General features: G+C 38.1%; 1 protein-coding gene across 2 annotated transcripts in view; it reads left to right on the top strand.

Moving 5' to 3' along the window:
- The window catches only part of CAMK1D (calcium/calmodulin dependent protein kinase ID), a 109,417-nt gene that overhangs the window by 46,506 nt on the left and 42,538 nt on the right, over nt 1-20,373 (top strand). For both annotated transcript variants that reach the window (XM_053463275.1, XM_053463274.1), the window contains exon 2: nt 3,466-3,597. In XM_053463275.1, the coding sequence (XP_053319250.1) occupies nt 3,466-3,597 (132 nt within the window). The remainder of the gene's footprint in view (nt 1-3,465; nt 3,598-20,373) is intronic.

The following is a 20,373-nucleotide window of genomic DNA, read 5'->3' as shown; positions in this document are numbered from 1 at the left end:
CAAACTTTTCAACCATTCTACAGCTTCTTTCTTCCTCCATGATCTGACATTTCTTACCACTGTTTGGATGCTTAAGATATAAGTACTGGAGTCTAAACGGATCCCTGCACACCGCATTCAGCAGAACCCCAGTGGAGATGGTACATCACGTGCAGGGAGATGCATTTGGCATAATGCATCTCCTGCGCAGCATTTAGCTGGATTTGGACCCCCCATGCATTTGCAAAATGGAAAATTCAAAGGGCCATTCATCTATCATATGCATTTAAGTGCATATGATAACTAGAGTGAGCCTTTTGAGTGCTGGGGCCACATTTCATCCCCATCCCTGCACAAACAGGGGCCTGTAAGAAATAATACAGATAAGTAGGTACATCCGATTGTTCTATCACCAGTAAGCAAATCAATGAAGCATAATGATTTCTGGCCGGTGATAGAGATTTCATGCATCATCACCCTGGCTGCAATAATAGACCATTTTAAACTGCTTAGAATAATGGGGACATAAAATCACAAGTAACCACTTTCATTTTTTGTGTGTCACTCAAACCAGTTGTTAATAAAAAATAAAGTCTTGACGTATTGTCACTTTCCAGTGTGTGGTTAGCCACTAATTGATCATGTATTGCAAGGGTTGATTAATTTCAAAACAAAATGGTCTGTATTGCAGTTGGAATGAGGTATAAAGTTCAATTCAGAAGTTTCACTTTGCATAATGAAAGACCAATCCCAGTGAGATGAGATGCCCTGGTATAATGCATGGTTAAACTATCTCCTCTTAGTACCATAATATCTTTTTTTTATTTTGGTCAATATGGCTACGGTTTCTGCATCTAAGCCATTGTTTCTTTAAGCCTTTATACATAGCAGTGTAAACCTTTTGTTCTCCTCAAAAGCACTGGATACTTCATACGACTCAGAATTCACATGACTCATGGGGATCATGGAAGTTATCAGAATTTTTATATGGTTATTTATAGATATGGATGTTATAGAAACTGAAGAGAAGTGCTTCGTCTGACACTGAGAAGGGACTGTTTCCATGCCCTTTTTGGTATTAATGAAGAGGTTAAATGCATTCGCTTTTAATAGAAATAGATCACCTCTTACCTAAATCCTACATTTTATAGGTACACTAAACAACCATAAGTAATGAGGTTTACACGTTTTACAGTATATGAATTACATACTTTCTGCACATAGTTGAAGCGCCTATCTTAACATACCGTTCTTGGGGTCTGCATACCTTCCAAGTGTCACGTTTAAAGTGCGACAGTACTGGTTTTCAGGGCACCCCTACTGCTTTTTTGGGCATTAGGGGATCATGTGCCTAACTGGAGTTGTGAAATCGATTAAGGTTTATGCTTTTGAAACACGTTCAACATTCAACTGCAGCTCCCACATGGCTACCTCACAATTTATGTCTTATCCTGGTTTTCTGGTACATTATATTGTAAGGGGGGGGGACCCACATCTCAGCATGCCCCCCAACAAAAAAGTCCTGCTTTACACACCTGAAATGTTGTTGGGTATAGATCTAAGATGTTTTCTCACCATTAAGAGTTATGTGAGTTACAGTAAGTTGTAGGGTGGTTCAGACTGCCTTTGTGAAGGTGGGTGATACATATTATCTCCAAAACAGGTACACCAAAAACACACACTATAGGTAGTATTAATAAACTATTTCAGTTAACCCTTTGATAATGTAATATATGCATCCCTGCATCGCTTCTTCTTCCTGAGCTCCAGCAGTCATGCGTGTATGGACATGCCCTCACTTAAAGGATTTTCCTGGGTACATTGCATCAATGAAAGAATATGCTATGAAAATGTATATTTCTGGAACTGCAATCAACTTGCATTTCTTCATTAAAATGCAAATTCTAATTAAAATCATTAGAAGGTAAACCAAGCATATCCTATATATGAAATATTATAAATATGAAACCAAACCAACAACTAACCATAATAAGGGGCAAAAGCTGAGTCTTTACCTTGTGGGTTCCAATCACAAACAGATATTGCACTGTTAACACTTGGGACACTTATTACATGCATTCTGTTTTAGTGTGTGGCACGAAGAGAGCTGGGCCATAGTAATAACCACAATAATTGTGGGGTTCCCTGTCAAGCAAATTATTGCCACTTTCATGCAGTACACACCATTAGACACATGAAGTGATTTGGACTAGCAGTTATACTCTCTGGTGAGCACATCTGTTTATTGTTTCCTGTTTGACTATTTGAAATTTTGGAAGACTATGAACATTTCTCAAACCTTAATATTTAATAACATTACTAAGTGTATTCGAACAACCCAGATAATTTAAGGTGTTTGCCTTTAACACTAAAACATATTATCGAGCTCTGTCACATTTCCTTCATTCTCTATACATTTAAAAGGCAAGTACTCAAAACATATCTCAGCCATACACACTCTAAATACACACTGATTTCTCCTCCTTATTGTGAAAATCTCACCCAAATCATACAAAAATACAGTTTTATATATTAAAACTAGTCTGTATTAAGTGAATTAGGTGAGGAATGCATTTTTATTTAATGTGCTTATCATCATTTCCAACACGAAAGAGGTTTAATACTTATACGCACACCTATAGCTTACACTATATCATTAAAGAGGTTGAATAAACACACACCTTGGTTTTTCACTACTGTGTAAACGGATGAAATACACGCACGCACGGTTACACCTTCCCCTCCTCCTCAAACAGCTTACTAGATTGCAGCACCCCTCTACTCCAGACATGTGGTGTCACATTGTATGTAACCATATGTGGCAACTTCCCACGTAACACTACCTGTAGCCTTTACTCTTCTGAGGGAGTGGCAGAGCTACCTCAGAAAGTCTTTATTGGGTGGTGAGTGAGAGCGAAGTAGGGAGTGAGTTGGTGTGGCCAAGTGCCCACACCACTGCTTGGAGAAAGAAAAAACTGACCTGGAGACTTTGTGTCAAACACGAGAGATTTCCCAAGTACTCCCATGGCCAGCCATGAATCTCTGTGGCCTCTGGCCATGTGGAAGATGCAGTCCCAGGGCCCATCTGGAAATTTCCCTGGAAGACAGTCTGGGCCTGTGTAGATTAGGGGTGAGAGGAGAAATGCTGCCATGGCAGAATCCTATGCAGGGATGGGGTCATATAGGCTAGTGTATTTATAGTACATACATTATATTACATACGTCCTCTTATTATTTCTAAATCATCTGATGTGGAAACTTGCGGAATTAGTGTATTTTCCCTCAATGTTTTCAAACGTTTCCCATATATTCCCCTTTTAAGCCCAAGGCATTAAATAACAATATTGTAATACACGTGTTTTGATGATATTTTTTTTGTTTGATGCTATGTTGCTTGGTTCACCTCGTGCTGTATTAAAACAATAATTGTAATTAAAAAAAAAACTTGTGAAATTCCTAATCTGTCCTTTTTTATCTTTCATTTAGGGGAGCCTTTTCAGAAGTTGTTTTAGCTGAAGAAAAAGTGACTGGTAAACTTTTTGCAGTGAAATGCATCCCGAAGAAAGCTTTAAAGGGGAAGGAAAGCAGCATAGAGAATGAAATAGCCGTACTGAGGAAGTAAGTGTGCATTATACCGTTGTCTACTTTGCATATCACCAGTCAATTCAATGAACTCATCCGTCGTTATTCAAATAAAGAATATTTGTCATAGTTTACATGGCATAGGTATCCTTAAATAGAGAAGCTCAAAGAAAGAAGTTCTCAGTTATGTTATGGTAAGAACGTAGTGTATTCTGACTGACAGCTGATTTGATGTAGCAGCTCTCAGCTTGTGTCTTAACCATCACAAGAAGTATCACAAGCAATCTGTTCTGTAAATACATACTCTCATTCCTTCTAGTTCAAATTTAGTTCAGCATGGTTCAAAGCTTTCAGGTAGATTATCCTCCATTTGATGATAGAAGAGTAAGGTTTGAAGCCATTGCTCCGCAAGTGGTGTGGCAAATTGAGGAAATAAACCTAAGCAGGTCTGCTCTTTTACTCTTATTTTTGCTGATACAGTGAGGCATTCTTCTAATCTGAGAAATGATTTGCAATATTTGTAAAACATACAAGAAATAGTGTAAAACCTTCAACAATATTTTAAAGTTAAAAAATAAATTGAACCACTTTTTGAGCAGCCACTCGGCCTTCAGGGAGACGTCACAGCCACATTTGACAAAAAAAATTAACTTAATTTCAGACATATAGAAATGTTATTAATGTTAACACAATTCCCCCTATTATCAATATTTATTCCAGAGAGAATTTATCTATATCTAATATATCTATGTGTAATAATTGTATACCAAATGATAGTTACCCTGCATGCACACAATACCTTCATATAGTATTCCCATATACCCATTACATTGGGAACTGTGAATGATACATTACTGATACCCCTGTCTAGGGAGTGCAAATGTCATTACAGAGAAATCCTTTCAATCCACGTATAATTAAATGCTAATTGAAAATATGTGGTCATTTACACTTATGGGCAAGTGATGTGTACATAGTCATATTATCTGAGAAATATACCCATGTTCTTTCTACAACAACTGAGCAATGTTTAACATGTAAATAATGCACAGTCGCTTCTTATGTATTTGCCCTCTGTGAAGGTGATATTGATGTTTTCCTGCTGACTTAACATGGTGTTCCAAGGACAGCTAGCATCATCACAGAATGCAATCGGGTGAGACTGTATAACTGAAAGCTGCAGCTCAGTAAGCATGCGCATTATTAGCATATTATTAAAGGTACCGTTTCACGTAGACAAAATTCACCTTCTTCACTGACTCCTTCCGGTTTCTTGTCTCTCAGCTCTGCTTGTTCTTGTTTCTCTCTCTTCTTTCTTCATCCATGTCTCTGCAGACATGACCTCTCCGTGAACTACTGAAAAAATGGCGGATCCTGCTGTGACATCCTTCCTATAATTGGAGGATTGGAGGAGATGATGTGCCTGAAGATGACCTCCTGTGAACGTCCACATCTCCCCAGATTGGAGGATGTCATCAGAAGCGCCAAATTTTTTGAGAAAGTTTATCAGAGGTCATGTCCGTGGAGATGCAGACGAAGAAAGGAGAAGGAAGACAGAAGAAAAAGAAGATGAAGACGATGCTAGAGAAGCGGGCTGCGAGAAACAGAAGCGGAAGTGGTTGGTGGAGAAAGTAGCGAAACATTCAGAGAGTGTGAGAGAGTGTAAGAGTGTGCAGGGGGATCGTGGGGAGGAGAGTGAGAAGCCATGTTTCTCACCCTCCTCCCATGATGAAAAACGAAAAGAGGAAAAAAAAGAAAAGGTTAGTGATTTTACATTTTAAAAAAATCACTAAAATAATAATAATTGAAAAAAAACAATAAAGTGAGCTAAGTCATGTCATTGTGACATCACTGGCATTAATAACATGTTCAAGAGGTCCCTAACAGGATTTAAAAAAAAAATATATATAAAAAATACAATTAAAAAAATATATAAAAAAGAAAAAAAAACTTACATCCTATTGCCTTAACACAACATCTACCCAGTATGACCATCCTGTCCTCGTTCACAACCCCCAAACCCGTTAAGCCATAAGCATAAAAATTCTATGAATAATGTACACCTTATGGTATGTTCCCTATAAGTCCTGGAAAAGTATGGAAAATCTATATAAATTAGGTATTTCTGAAATCAGGACACCTGAATTTATAAACTTGGAGGGGATTTTCCATCACCTAATTTTGTGAGGATTCAGAGGGAAAATTTATAAAAGAATTTAGGTGGTTTTTTCAAAATTTTCGATAGTTTTTACTAAATTTCTCATTCTAAATTTTCAGCTAATCATCTAACTATGGTATCAAAAGAAAGCTCTATCTCTCCTTGAAAAAACAATATATAGTTTACATGGGTACTCTATTCGCAGGAAAAGAGAATAATCGCTGAACCGACATAGCGCAAAATTGCTACGGGACTTGAGGTACCAAAAAACCCTGGGATTGAAGGGGTTAATCCCGAAGCTAAATATAAATATATATATATATATAATTAATGCACAAGGACATTTTAATGCAAAAGAAACGAAAAGAATTAAGTGTTTCACATACTGTTTTTTCCCTCCCTTTTTTTGCAATTCTGGTTATAAGGCTTATCATTGATATCTGAAGACATTGTATTCAATACATCATTCAATTCAATACATGTTGACTTGATTCATATTGGACTTTTTCTGACCTTTGTTTATTGCTGTAAAGTTCAATATTTGAGCACATCTTTGAAACATAATTAATTGTATATATTTTTTTACAAAGTTAAAAAAAAAAAACAGAAAACCTTTCCTTTAGTTTGTTTACACTAGTAAAAAGGAAAACATGGACTTATCTTAGCACAATGGAGCATATTGTCGGTGCCCTGTGAAGAAACCTTGTGGGAGCTGTGATTATTGTCTGTTCTGCGAAAGCACAAGCCTCAATCCATTTTACAGCCTGGTGGCCTGGTCAGCGGAGATCTTCTGATCTCTCTAACGGGCCTATAATCCCGTCTGCCCCCAAAGCAAAGTGTTTATTTTGGGTAATAACCTATGACACATAGGAATTAGGAAAGTGACACATAAACGTCAATTGTATCTAGATCCCTATCAGTGGGTTATCTATACTTGAAAAAATAATTGCATGGTTAGCAGTAAGATACTTATTGAAAAGTAACGCCCAAAAACTGGTTCATACTAGCTACACGGTTCAGTTACAAAATGTATTGCGTGTTTTATTCAAATAATAGTTATTCTAATAGTCTGCACACTTCCGATGTATGACTTCCAATCGATTTTCTAGCTCCAGAATAGTTTGACCATTTGATCAATACTAAAATTAATATTCTGACAACTAAACTCATTGATAATCACCAATTGCATTAATTTTTCCGCTGTAATCCTATGGCTCTGACATCACAGGATAGAGGCACTGGAAACCTTGTTATACTAACAAGTTCCTGTTTATTTTTACCGAAATGATGGCTTAGAATATTATTTCATTGACATTGGAGCATAACTGATCTGCTTCTTTTTCCGCTGCCTGCTGTTATGTAAGCAGCTTAATGAAAATATAAATCCTGTTCAATATAATTCTGTCCTTCTGCATAAAATCACCTAGACCATTATTGTAAGAACCGAGTCCTTGTTTGATGCGCACAACCTTTTTTTGTGTGTTTTTTTGTTCAGTTCTATTTTTAGGACGTGCATTAATCCAAAACAATCATGTATCCACATGGTGTTGCAGAATAAGCCAATTAGCAGCTGTGGAGATTTGTGTACCCCTGGAAATTAACATGAATATTTTTTCCGCTGTACAAAAAAGGTTACGTGATTCTAAAGAACAAAACTCACTTTCCAAACTGCTAAATTGAAATAATATACAGGGTAAATATATGTACAAATATGTATTGGTTTTATAATAGATCTTGACACAGACATGTAGAATATCATTCTCTCAACACGTGATAAAAGTTCAAAAACTGACACTATACTGTGTTCAAGCAGGTTGGCTTTTTCATCTAAATTTTTATTTCTAACTGGAATTTCCAAGCGTTTTTCATGTAAAGTAGTACATTGCACGGATGGCATTGGGCATTATATGCTACCATACCTCACAAGGGCCACATTTAAGAGGGGATAGTCCACCTCTACGACCCACATACTTATGACCATCTTTCTTTTCTCTGAACTAAGAAAGGTAGGTAATGATGTATCATAGTATGCCACAGTACAAATAGCCTAAATAATGCCTATACAAACAAGAGAAAATGTTTATATTATTTGAATAAAATACATTATTTTTCTTCTAAATTTTTCGGTTACATATATAGCTATCCATAGGTCACAAATTGCATAAAACATCTGAAGCTTTCTCTGAGGGATTTATAGCAATTCTACATAAGCTATCAGGAAGGGTTTATGTGGCATTTTCACGGTGACTGTATCCATTTATGCATCTTTTAAAATATATTATAGATTTTTATTTCCATAAATAGGTTTTGGACAAGAATGGATAGTGTACACATGCTCTCTGCCAGAAGTGAGTTGGGCTGCTTTATCACTAGGCTTATTGGTTTCATTTGATCCCCCGTCTGGATGTTGTCAGTCCTCCCCTGGATAGATCTCTCTACATTTTTTTATTCATTTTATTTATTGATTGATTTTCTTGGCTATGGAATTTCTTTGCGACTCCTTCAGCTTGGTAGTTCTTATTTTTTCTAAACAGCACTGCTGGACACATGCACCAAAATAGCATTTGTAGTTTCTTTTGTATTAAGCATAATTATGCATTTGCAACCAACAATATAGCAGTCAAATAGTAATAGTTCCAGTTAACCTGTTCTTCAGGAAGTTCTGTTTAAAGACCTTGTGTAAAGGAGAATGCAACATGTTTCTCTTATTTTAGGAATGACCCCACTATGTCCGTGATAATTGCAGATGTGGATATGTTTTTTTAATTAATAAATCATACATGTATCCAAAACACAAGCAAATACCAAGTGTCTCAAGAATGGAACACTTGTAAAACAGACATTCTTCAGGTCTTTGTTTTATTCCCAAGGTAGAAAGCATATGTGAAATGTACAAAGTTTCAGTTTTGTTACAATTTTCACATGTTATGTGTTTTTTAGATGAAAAATACCGTATTTGCTCCATTATAAGACGAGGTTTTTTTCAGAGCAAATGCTCTGAAAAATACCCCTCGTCTTATAATTGAGGTCGTCTTCTAATCAGACCTCAAAATGTCCGCTGGGGCCATGCTACTTACCGGGCTTTGGTCGCGAGCAGCAGGAGAACAAGAAGCTAGCAGCGTGTCACATAACTCTGCCTCCCCCCTCCTTCCTCTGGGGGCGGGGCCAGAGAAGTTGCACGCACAGCCGGGCCCCTGCAGAAGTCTTCCAGTGGGAGATCTGCAGTTCAGGTAAGGGGGTGGGGGAGGGTTTTTGTGATTAATGTGTGAAGTATGTGTGATTAATGGAATGAATGAGTATTTAAATGTTTGTGAATGAGTGTGTGTTAGTATGGATGTGTAAGGGTGGTGGTGGTGGTAGCATGGCATAGGGAGGCTGTACTCACACTCCTATCATCCTCAGGATCCAGCATGTACTGGCTGCCTTGGCTTGATAGGAGTGTGATTGCTGTTAGCAGTTATATATATATATATATATATATATATATATATATATATATATATATATATATATATACCTCCAGCAATGCCTTTTAACCCCCTATATGCCACTCTGCCCCATGATATGCCTTTTAACCCCCTATATGCCACTCTGGCATATAGGGGATTAAAAGGCATATCATGGGGCAGAGTGGCATATAGGAGGGTATAAGACATTTCTGGAGGCAGAGTGGCATATAGAGGGTTAAAAGGCGCATCATGGGGCAGAGTGGCAAATAGGGGGTATAAGACATTTCTGGGGGCAGAGTGGCAACCCTGGGGGCAGATGTGCATACTTGGGGGGGCAGGTTGGCAAATAAAAGGAAATAAAAAAATATATTTTTCTCAATCATAGCTTTTATTAAATATGAAAATATTGTTTACATGAATTAATATTTACTAGTAAAACTTTTTTCCTATAGGGTAGTCTTATATTCAGGCTTTTTGTTTTTTTCCTAAATTAATATTTAGATTTTGGGGGGTCGTCTTATAATCAGGGTCGTCTTATAATCGAGCAAATACGGTACGTAGATCATACATAAATGATTAAGCTGTTGGTGTTCCTTTAAATATTTCATTAGTGAATTTGCCAGATCACAATGTGGTTTCAGTTAGAAGATACTTTGCATTAGAAGTATACTTTGTATTGAATTAGGAATTTTCTGTACTTATTTCAGCAATATATACAACACGTAGTTATGTAATAGATGAAGGTATCTCCCCACATGTCTACATGATGTATCACATGTGTGTGTATATATATATATATATAATATGAATAAAAAGAAAATAAAAAGGGAGAAATAATCGGCCCTAGGGGGTCCTTCATACAATGAAAGGCAGTCTGCAAAGTTTATTGATGTGTTTTATGGTTTTCGAGGAGTGGATCCACTTCATCCATGAGTGTGCAGTAAGACATACCCAGGGGTCTTATTGTATTTTGAATTTCAGAAGAGATTGCTACCAGTGGAAGACATACTTGGGAATATCTGTGTTACTATAATTGAGACACACTTTACTATGTTTTAGGCTAATTTGAAAACATATATAACATGTAGTTATTAAAAAGGATTCTAGTTGAACATAAAACCCTACCATTTATAAAGAATATTTCCCTTCATGATCACTTACTGCTTAATTTGACTGTATAAGTTTTATATATATATTACACATAAACACACACACTGTATAACAATCAACCATACTAACGAGCATACGATGTAAATCTATATGCAGGCAACATTGTAAATAACTGTCCATTTGTTTTCCAGTAACACTAGAATCCCAACTAGGAGTCTTTGTGAAACAGAGGTCAAAGTAAAACTGCATGCTGTGTCCTTTTGCTAAAATTTGTGGAATGAGTTCTTTCAGCAGAATTAATTGCATCAGAAGCAGTTTAATTATCTCTGCTTACTGATCTGACAGTCATAGCTAAATCTGATGTTTAGCCTTTGCTGCATTTTCCCAAGATATGTCAAGTTAGCCTGTTTTAATTGCTAAAAATTGAAGACAAAATACCCCGAAATGTCAGCTTCATTTTTTTCTTTAACAATTACTACAAAGCCAAGTTAGTTTCAACTGTAGAACAGTCATATATTAATTCTTTATATATTGAAGTGACTGCTTTGTAGCATACCAACAATAGTTCAGTCTTAATTAAATTTTGTGTCTCTGCATTAATGCCAGTACTCCTGGTGCGTTGCCAGTACTCCTGGTGAGTCCGTTAGCACATGTGGGCTCATCAGCCCCACTGTCTGTCACAGGGGAACCGCTAGCCCCCATGTGCTTGTAGTCACATGCCAGGATATATGGTCAATATATCTGGGAAACCTCTAGACTTCAACCCAGAGCGTGTAAATCAGAGCTGATTAGCTAGCCACTGGGTCAGTCCTTTTAGTCTCCTGATAGGGAATAGTCTTTAGCCTTCTCATTTTGAACCCCAATCCCACCCACTTCAACTCAAATACACCTCTTCCTCTCCGATAAGAAGGAGAACCTCTGGGTCAGCCTTGGCAAGTTTCCAGGTGTGATGGTAACGTCTGGTTTTATAGACTATTAAAATGTAAGGACAGTCATGGCAAAATTTATCACAAACTGCAAGCCAAAGATTACAGACAAAACGTGGAATGGATTACTCAGAAATGGACACAGATTACTCCTAATGCAAGACCAGTATGTTGACATGATAGTAAAAATGAGTGAATTGAATGTAATGATGTTAAAGGTACAGTTAATGTCCCAGGTGTACTCACTAAAGAAGAATGCATGTTTAGGTACCGGTACTTAGTAAGTACTTTAATATACTTTAAAATCTACAACTAAATACAATCTAAATAGTGCCCAGCACCTAGGCAGCCATGGTAAAACGCTCTAAGCCCTTTTTTTTTAATTAAAGAAAAGGCCCTACATATTACAGAAGTAGGTAACTTTTTTAGCTATGCACTCAGTTTTGTTATTGTGAAATGTCATAATGGATGAACATGCTATCTGCATCTGTTAGTGCTCACAGTACTCTCCTGGTGGTAAAGGCTTGAAAGGTTTTGTGCCTGTAAAACATTGCCATGATATATCCTCTTATCTCAATTTATCTAGTAAATAAAACATTGACTCTTACATCAGATGTAGGTGCTGAGAAGCAAAGTAATTATACGGAAGGAAGGGTGGCGTCAGTCACCAGCCCTAATCCCAGACAGGCTTTATTGTTAAGTGTTTATTGTTAAGGCTTTATTGTTAATTTTGTGTGATACCTATACATCTCTACCTGATGCTGCCCAACCCTGGTAATTGGGCTAGGCTGCAACAAGCGCACATAAATTACATACAGCAGGCTCCCAAATAAAGTATATGAACATTTGCTCTGTTGGACATATGCTGTCAATACAAAAGTATTTGGACATCTGGCCATTACACCAACAGGAACTTTGAAGACATTGCATTCTAAATACATAGACATTAATATGTAGTTTGTCTCTGCTTTGCAGTTATAACAGCTTCCACTCTTCTGGGAAGGCTTTCCACAAGATTTTGGAGTGTTTCTGTGGGAATATTTGTCCATAAACCAAGTAGAGCATTTATGAGGTCAGCACTGATGTTTGACTGGAAGGCCTGGCTCACAATCTCCATTCTCGTTCAGCCCAAAGGTGTTCGGTGGGGTTGAGGTCAGGGCTCTGTGCGGGTCAGTCAAGTCCTTCCACACCACTATATGGACAAAGTATTGGGACACACCTCTTAATTATTGAAATCAGTGTTCGGCCTAGGCCCACTGAAGGAAAATCTTAATGCTTCAGGATACCTGGACATTTTAGGGAAAACCCTTTTCTATACCAGCATGACTGTGCCCTGGTGTGCAAAGTGAGGTTCATAAAGACATAGTTAGATGCCCCAATACTTTTTGTCCATATAGTGTATATGGTGTCTTAATCATGATGCAAGATTAAAGTAATTTTCAAATCCTTATTATGCCCCTGTGCACTTTTCTGGTTTGTGACTAGAAATGTGTGTACATTGTCTATTTAATTGTATTCCACCTCAGGCCTGCATTATTTATATACCAAATCAAACATGAATAACTAAATAAATGAAAACTAGCCGTGAAAAATTAAAGTTAATCCCTCAACATTGTAAGTAGCTTTTCCTTAAACATAGCTTCACTCTGTGGATATGAACACCATATTTTACTACACAAGTCGCTTTATGTTAATTAGCTGCTTGGGAGCTACTTGTCAAGCTTGGGCTAGGTTTTGTGACATTTATTTGAAACCACAAAAGAGTTTGTTAATAAGAACCACGGCCTCTTCCTATCAAAGTATCAAATGATTGTACGCCACACTGCTTGTGACTATATTATGTGTGTGTGTGTTTGACAATAGGCTGTTTTAATTAGAGTCTAAAAGTCCCCAGAGGAGGATTAAAGCTCTCAAACAATGGAATGCATGCAGTCATGCTTCCATAGCAGGCCTATTTCAATTTATACATTAGATACAACACTACGGTAAATGCTCCCTATGAAAAATACACATTTCTTTTACAAGTACTTCCAGCAACATTTATAAGTGAGTGAAAGAATGGTAATGCCGCACATGATGGTTATGAATTTATTTGGAAAAGTAATTATCAGTTATAACATCCATCTTCAATGCCATTTTAATTCAAAGTAACGATTTTCCTCATAAACATCCTCATAATAATTGAAAGGGTTCAAAGTAGAGGAAACTGTTTGTGAAAACAGTGAACCGTTCATGGGTTGATGGAGGGAAACTTGGTGTCTTACCTCTAAACCAATTTGTGGTGAGATGAAACATCTACCCAGAAAGAATGCATTATGAATGGCCGACCACAGTGGATCTACCCAGTTTAACTATGCATTATTTGGAGGCATTTTTTATTTGCCCCTTCCTAGATGAGAGACTTATAGGAGTTGGCCCTACACTTGTAGTGTATACAGAAATTATCGACTTTGTTTCAACTCAACTCTTTTGTAAGCTCACAATTCAATGATTGAACACCTAGTCTACCTAGGTATGCCCGTTTAGTATTTGCATGCATAGGTGTCATCAGATTTTCATTCTGAATTGTGCCTCTGAAATATGCTCCCATATTTTTGGCACATGCTCTTTGTATATGTGCACACATGCGCATAATACACCTGGAAATGCTGTGAACAGGCACTAGCTTGGTGAAGAAAATACTGATTTCGTCACTAATTTTTGTGAAGAAAACGGTGTTACTTCCCATTAAGTCTAGCCTACCAGACAGAGGATTACATTGTGGTGCAGCTTTAGCAATCCAAAATTAGGGTTATGCCATCCTTTTAACAGGCATCACTGACCTAAACCTAAGGGTAAAAAATACAGTAGAGTAAGCACAAAAAAAAAAAAAGCATATAAACTCAGATCCCGCTGTACTGCTGAAATGACCAACTTGTACATACAACAAAGCAAAAATTCAAGTACCTATCCAAGGTTGGGGATTCCGTCAGGCTACATTATTAGCTGCTATGTTAAAGTACCCCAATAGTCCTGTATAACGTTTTCATGGCTATATATATATATTGCTTACCAAGGAGCTAATCAGTGGGACTGCACTGAGACTCGTGTAATTTAAAGCCCTCTCTGGGCACCATTAATGAGTGTCTAAGCCATATACAGGCTAAGCAATATGTGCTCATACAGTATATTGTGAAGAAATTCCTGATGTATATACTGTAGGAGATTTTGATTTTAGGTGAAAATTGCTGGAGGTCTGTTGATCTCTTTCTTTGTTGTGTTAAACCTAAGGATGCCTGATCTGCTGGCTACGATGGAACATGAGCTGGGACCAGGCTGGTACTAGATTTTTTTTTAAAACTTGCTATGGTTTATGTATAGTATAATTATTATTTTATATAGCACCATCATATTTTGTAATGCTGTACAGTGGGTAGACAGGACATATAACAACAATTTGACTTACAGAAACAATAGGTGGGGAGGGCCCTTGTCAAGTGAGCTTACAATCGAAGTACTTATGCTCTAGTGCAGTTGGAGGGCCACAGTTTGGAGACCCCTGCTGTAGTGCATACAGCTTTCTACAGATGAAAAACATTTACAATTTGAAATGACAATGTTTTTTTTATTTGTGAAAATTGTATCTTTTTGCACTCTTTGCAAAAATCTGATGCTAATTGTGGATCTAACTTCAAGATTTCAAGTGTCTTCTGTTCAGAGAGAAATGTTTTGTATTCTGGATAGTTGTCATAGTGCTCAGGAATCCTTGTCATGACCTGACTGAATTTGGACAAATGTTCTGTTATTTAATAAATGACACCTGGAACTCTTTGCAAACAGTATCTGCCATAACTGGTGGCACTGGCTGACGCAAGTTATTGTTAGAGGGTAAAAAGGCACGACATAAGTCATGAAAATCAATATTTCTACAGAACGGAAGCATTTTTATTGTATGTACTAAGTAGGCTAATTAGTGCTGCCACAAACTCCATTGTTTGCAGCAAAGTAAATTGTCGTTTTAGACACTTATTTCTTTGTCCATTAACAGCCCTTTGTTCAGTGTTGAACATTTGAACAGTATCTCAAATACAAGGTATAGGTAAGCTTTACAGATTTATTGAATAGGGCCTAGGACCTAACGTCACCTACAAGCAACAGTCTAGTAGCCCTTGCAGCCCCACCAATGAGAAATGCCTAATAAAGTACTGTATCAGTACTCTTTAACCTCCAAAGCTGCAGCACATGCTACCTCTGTGGTCTGTTTTTTAAACCTCTCATTTTTTCTATTTTGTTTCTCCTGTCTTTCTTTCCTAGCTTTCCTCTCTTCCTCGGTACTTGGGCCTCTACCATTCTCCATCTATACATCTTCACTTGGACAACTCATATATTACCTTGGTTTTCAATACCACCTATATGCAGATGACACCCTAATCTATATCTCCTGACCTGTCAACCTCTTTTCTAACTCGCTTTTCTCACTGTCTTTCTGGAATTGCATCATGGATGGTGTTACATTACCTAAAACTCAACGTCTCAAAGACTGAGTTAATGGTAATCCCGTTATCTGCTCTGTCCACAATTCCTGACATCTTTATTACTCTATCACTGTTGACTACTCCAGTATGCAACCAACAGACCAAGTTCACTGCCTTGGTGTCACACTTGACTCTCTGACAGCGTCCTGTCTAAGCCATCTGAACAACAAACAACCTCGACAGCTCATCCTGACTCGACCAACTCATCCTCATCCAAGCAGTCCTCTCCTACTGTGTCACTTCCCTCTCAAATAACTAGAATGTAAGCTCACAAGACCATGGCCCTCTTCTGCTTTTGCACCAGTTTGTTATTGTTTGTGATGTTAAATTTATCATACCAGAGAATTGTTCACTGCTTGCTCTGACCTTTTGGTTAGTGTTTGGTTTTGAATTTGTCTAATCCCCCAGTACCTTGCCTTAGCCTTCAAGTCCTGTCAGCCACAGAGTTCCCAGTGGCTGCTGCAAGGCAGTGAACTCAACATTTCTCCCTGACAGGTTTAGTGCTGTATGATGAAATGTGGTAAATGTATGTGTTCGATTTCAAGCACAGTAAATAGATCTGGTGGGGATGTCTAAAATGTAAAGTTTGATAGTAAAACATTTATAAATTCAAAAAGAAAGGTTGATTTGTTCTTTTCTGTCATCATTTTATACCGTATTGGCTCGGATATAGGCCGCCCCCGTATATAGGCCGCACCCTAAAAGTTTGGTGCTTTTTTAAAGAAAAAGTTTTTTTTCTTTAAAAAAGCACCAAAAAAAACATGTCCCCCCCCCCGAGATATGCTGCCACTGTCCTCCCTCCCCGAGATATGCTGCCACTGTCCCAACCCCCCCAAGATATGCTGCCACTGTCCTCCAAACCCCCCCGAGATATGCTGCCACTGTCCTCCAAACCCCCCCCGAGATATGCTGCCACTGTCCTCCCCCCCCGAGATATGCTGCCACTGTCCTCCTCTGCCCCCCCCCCCCGACTTACCGGAGCAGACTCCAGGGTGTCTTGCGGGGCCGGCGGGGGACATCTACGCAATACGCGTATACAACTTCCGGCCCCGCAAGACACCCGTGATTCTGCTCGGGTAAGTCGGGGGTGGGCAGAGGTAAAACGCATCGTGCGGATGGTCCGCACGATGCGCTTAGACAACCTCCCTTGCCGGCACCCCCCGCTGCGGGGGATCTGTATCCTAACCCCGCTGCCTGCGTCGGGCGCTAGACCCCGAATATAGGCCGCACCCCCACTTTAAAGACTTAAAGTGGGGGGAAAAAGCGCGGCCTATATTCGAGCCAATACGGTATAAAAGAATAAATAATAATAATAACAGTTACTGAGACACTTACCAACATTTCATGCTAGAGAGTCTCCACGTAATGCACATAGTGGGATCACTAAAATTTAGCATGTGCTTCATATTCTGGTACTGCAGACTAACAAAACAAGTTAAAGGTTAATATTTTGTTAAAAGCTCTGTCTCCCCTTAGTAAAGTGACATTACGGTATGGTTCATTTAACTTATCTGTGTTGTTGTAAGTGGATTTCTCCCCATGAAAGTGCATCTAATGGTGAATCCATGATGGAACGCTGTCAGCAGTGTTTGACAAGCCCCATTATGTGCTTCGTGGTGCATTTCTGCCCGTCAGCAGGTTAATGGCAGGACATAAACAGCTGCCTTTCTGTTGGCGTTATTTGTTTCTTTTACATTTATGCTCTCTGGGAGTGAAAATTCCTGCATGGAAAGAGTATAAGTGGTATGGACATTGTGCATTCTAAGTCAATTATGGGAGGTTATTTGCATGTGCTAGGGCTTAGTTGCTTTGGGCAGTAGACTTGATGCCTGGCCAAGTGTGGTGAGTGTTGTTAGTGAAAGGTGGTTCCTGTCCCTGCTGATTTTCCGAAAAGTAATACATTTTCATGTTTCATAGAAGAGGGGCAGGCCGCAGAGTTACATAGTTATATTGTAAGACTAAAAAAGTACATTATGTTCTACTCAACCAAGATTCTTATTTGAATTAATCTAAATAAAGGCAAAAAACCCAGTACTCCAGTTTCTCTGAACCTTTAACAAAATCTTTAAGCAAACCTTAAATGTAACATGTTCACAATTGTTATTTTGCCCTCCACCCATAGATCTTCTCACTGGCCTGGACGACAGAGTCAGTGATCGATGGTACGGGTTCCCCGTAGTGTCCACAGTGTTCTGCAGCATACATTTTTGCAGGATTAGGCTTGTTTTAATGTACTACCAACTACTAGCTTGTTTTAACTCTATTTAAGATGTCTTTTCTCCATAAGTATTATTTAAAGTAGGCGAAGGAGAAACAGGTAGAAACACTAATTTCATAGAGTATAAGTTATAGAGTTAGGGAGTGCCTTATTCTCATTGCTTAATTGAACATTATTATTTTTCTGTTCTCCTAAAGCGAAAGGGCTAGGAAATGTATTCCCTTGTTTACTGGCTGTCCTCTGATAAATGGGCCATTAGACTAATGTGTCCATTCTGGCTTTCACTGCGTAGTCTGGCTGATGTTCAGCTGAGAGATAAGCAATATTCAACTTGTCACTCTACTACACCAACAAAACCACTCATGGTTCATCTGTTGTCTCATGTGCCACTTGCTGTTTTCAGAGACAATAACTTACAAAGACACATGTCATCTGTGATATACGGAGCCCTTATCATGTTCCATTTGTAGTTTTCTTACAGTTCACGGTTCACGCTAAGGTGAAATCACTTCTGATAAAATATTTTGTTTCGTGTCGTGCTTTTTTTTTTTATCCCACTTTATAAATAAATAGATTTCATATAATGCCTCTGGTTTATAGATTCAATTCAGCCTGTAATGCAATGTTATAATATACTAGCAGGGCCACTCGCACAATGTGCAAGAAGCTATAAAGAAAGGTTCTAGGCAAAGTGGATGTGATGTGCAATAGAATGAGTACGGTTTAGTATGAGTGTGCAAGCGTATTTTAGAGTGAGTGTGTGCCAGTGCATGTGTTAGTTACAAGGGGGGACAATGGGCTGGGTGCTCTTCCCCCTGATCAGAAGATGCCAACATTCCTGTGTTTCCCCCATTGTTAGGTTGCTGATTGTTAGTTGGCTCGAGCAGCCTAGTTAGGGTAGATATAGTAAAAGGGAGAAACGTATAGAACAGGGAATCGGTTGGATAACGCTGGCTCTTTCTCCATAAACACTCATATCCAGCAGACATAGAGAAATGGGCATCCAGGGAGTATAGAAGGACAGCGAGATTTGAGTGCCAAGGAGAAACTATCCCTCCACTGGCACTGTATACATAAAAAATAAATAAAGTGCCTTTCAACATTGGCTTTACTATAAAGAAAATTCACACTTTGTCATAAATGTTGTGGTCTTACTGGCTGTTGTGAAAAGCAGTTTACATCCAGCACAAACTGGAATAGGATTGTAAAGCTTAGTTTAGCTTTATTTTAATGGTCTTTGCAGAATACAATGAACTCTAAGATATAATGCGGACAGAATCTGGCATTAAAAGACAAAGTGCGATGACATGGGTGTTTATTGAATATATTGCCTTCACATAGATGGAAACATGTTAATTATTGGATCAGTATGGCATTTAAAGGATAAAGAGGAAAACAATATAACAACAAATTATTAAAGCAATTAAAGTGAACCATGCCTACGATGAATCTCCTTTTCAATTATAGTTTTGTCAGACACCGTGAAGCCCGGAATTGAAGTTTTAAAGGGTGTATCCCTCAAACGGCATCAGCAATAAAAACATACATTATAATGTGCTTTATGGCCCAGACAGTAAAATCTTAATGCAACACATGCTTGAAATTTTATAATGGAGATATTTAATTATCACACAGAGACAATATGTATTAAACATAAGAACTTGTAATAAATGCCAGTTCAGCTCTTTTAAATCATGTCGATCAGGCACTGGGGGAGTCAACCCTTGAATTGTTTATATATAAACTTTTACTTTAGGTGGCTGAAAATTGTTAAATATTGTACTTTTTGTGCCATTACATACAACGTTAGCTTGAAATAGTTTGACAGAAGACCTGTGTTGCCGTATGGAAAATCACAAATATTTGTTTTATGACCTGTCTCTAATTTCAGACTTTGTCTGGTTCATGAACTTTTGGAAGTCTTTTTATATTTCTAGCAGTCAGTATTTTTAAGCTTCTCATCATGACGGTGTGTACCTTACTCTTTATTGCGTGTTGCTCTCCAGTAATGTATTTATGGAGGTCACTGCCCTTGGCTTTTACCCAGAAGGGTGCACAGAGGCACATATAATGTGGCAAGGGGGTTGCTGTCACCCTATAAAAGAATATACCGCTATTGCTATCCTCAATTTATATTGATTATGTGTTCTAGGGGAAAATAATTAACAATAAGCATTGCATTGTAGAAACTTAAATCCATATGCATCAATGGAGTTGATCAAACTGATAGTTGGTGACTGTGGTAAGTTGTGCCCATAGAAAGATATCTTTATTTTCAGTCCTGAGGTCTGCAAATTGCGTATCTCAGCAGGTATACTCTGCTGCCAAGTCCTTGGGACTGTATCGGAGCAGATGATATAAATTCACAGTACATTATTCTTGTCTCAGTGTCGGTCTACAGAATAGAATAATATGGTGAAATTGGGCCCAGTGACAA

Source organism: Spea bombifrons, chromosome 4, assembly GCF_027358695.1.
Source record: "Spea bombifrons isolate aSpeBom1 chromosome 4, aSpeBom1.2.pri, whole genome shotgun sequence".
Classification (NCBI taxonomy): Eukaryota; Metazoa; Chordata; class Amphibia; order Anura; family Pelobatidae; genus Spea; species Spea bombifrons.
This window is presented reverse-complemented; position numbering and strand designations above follow the sequence as displayed.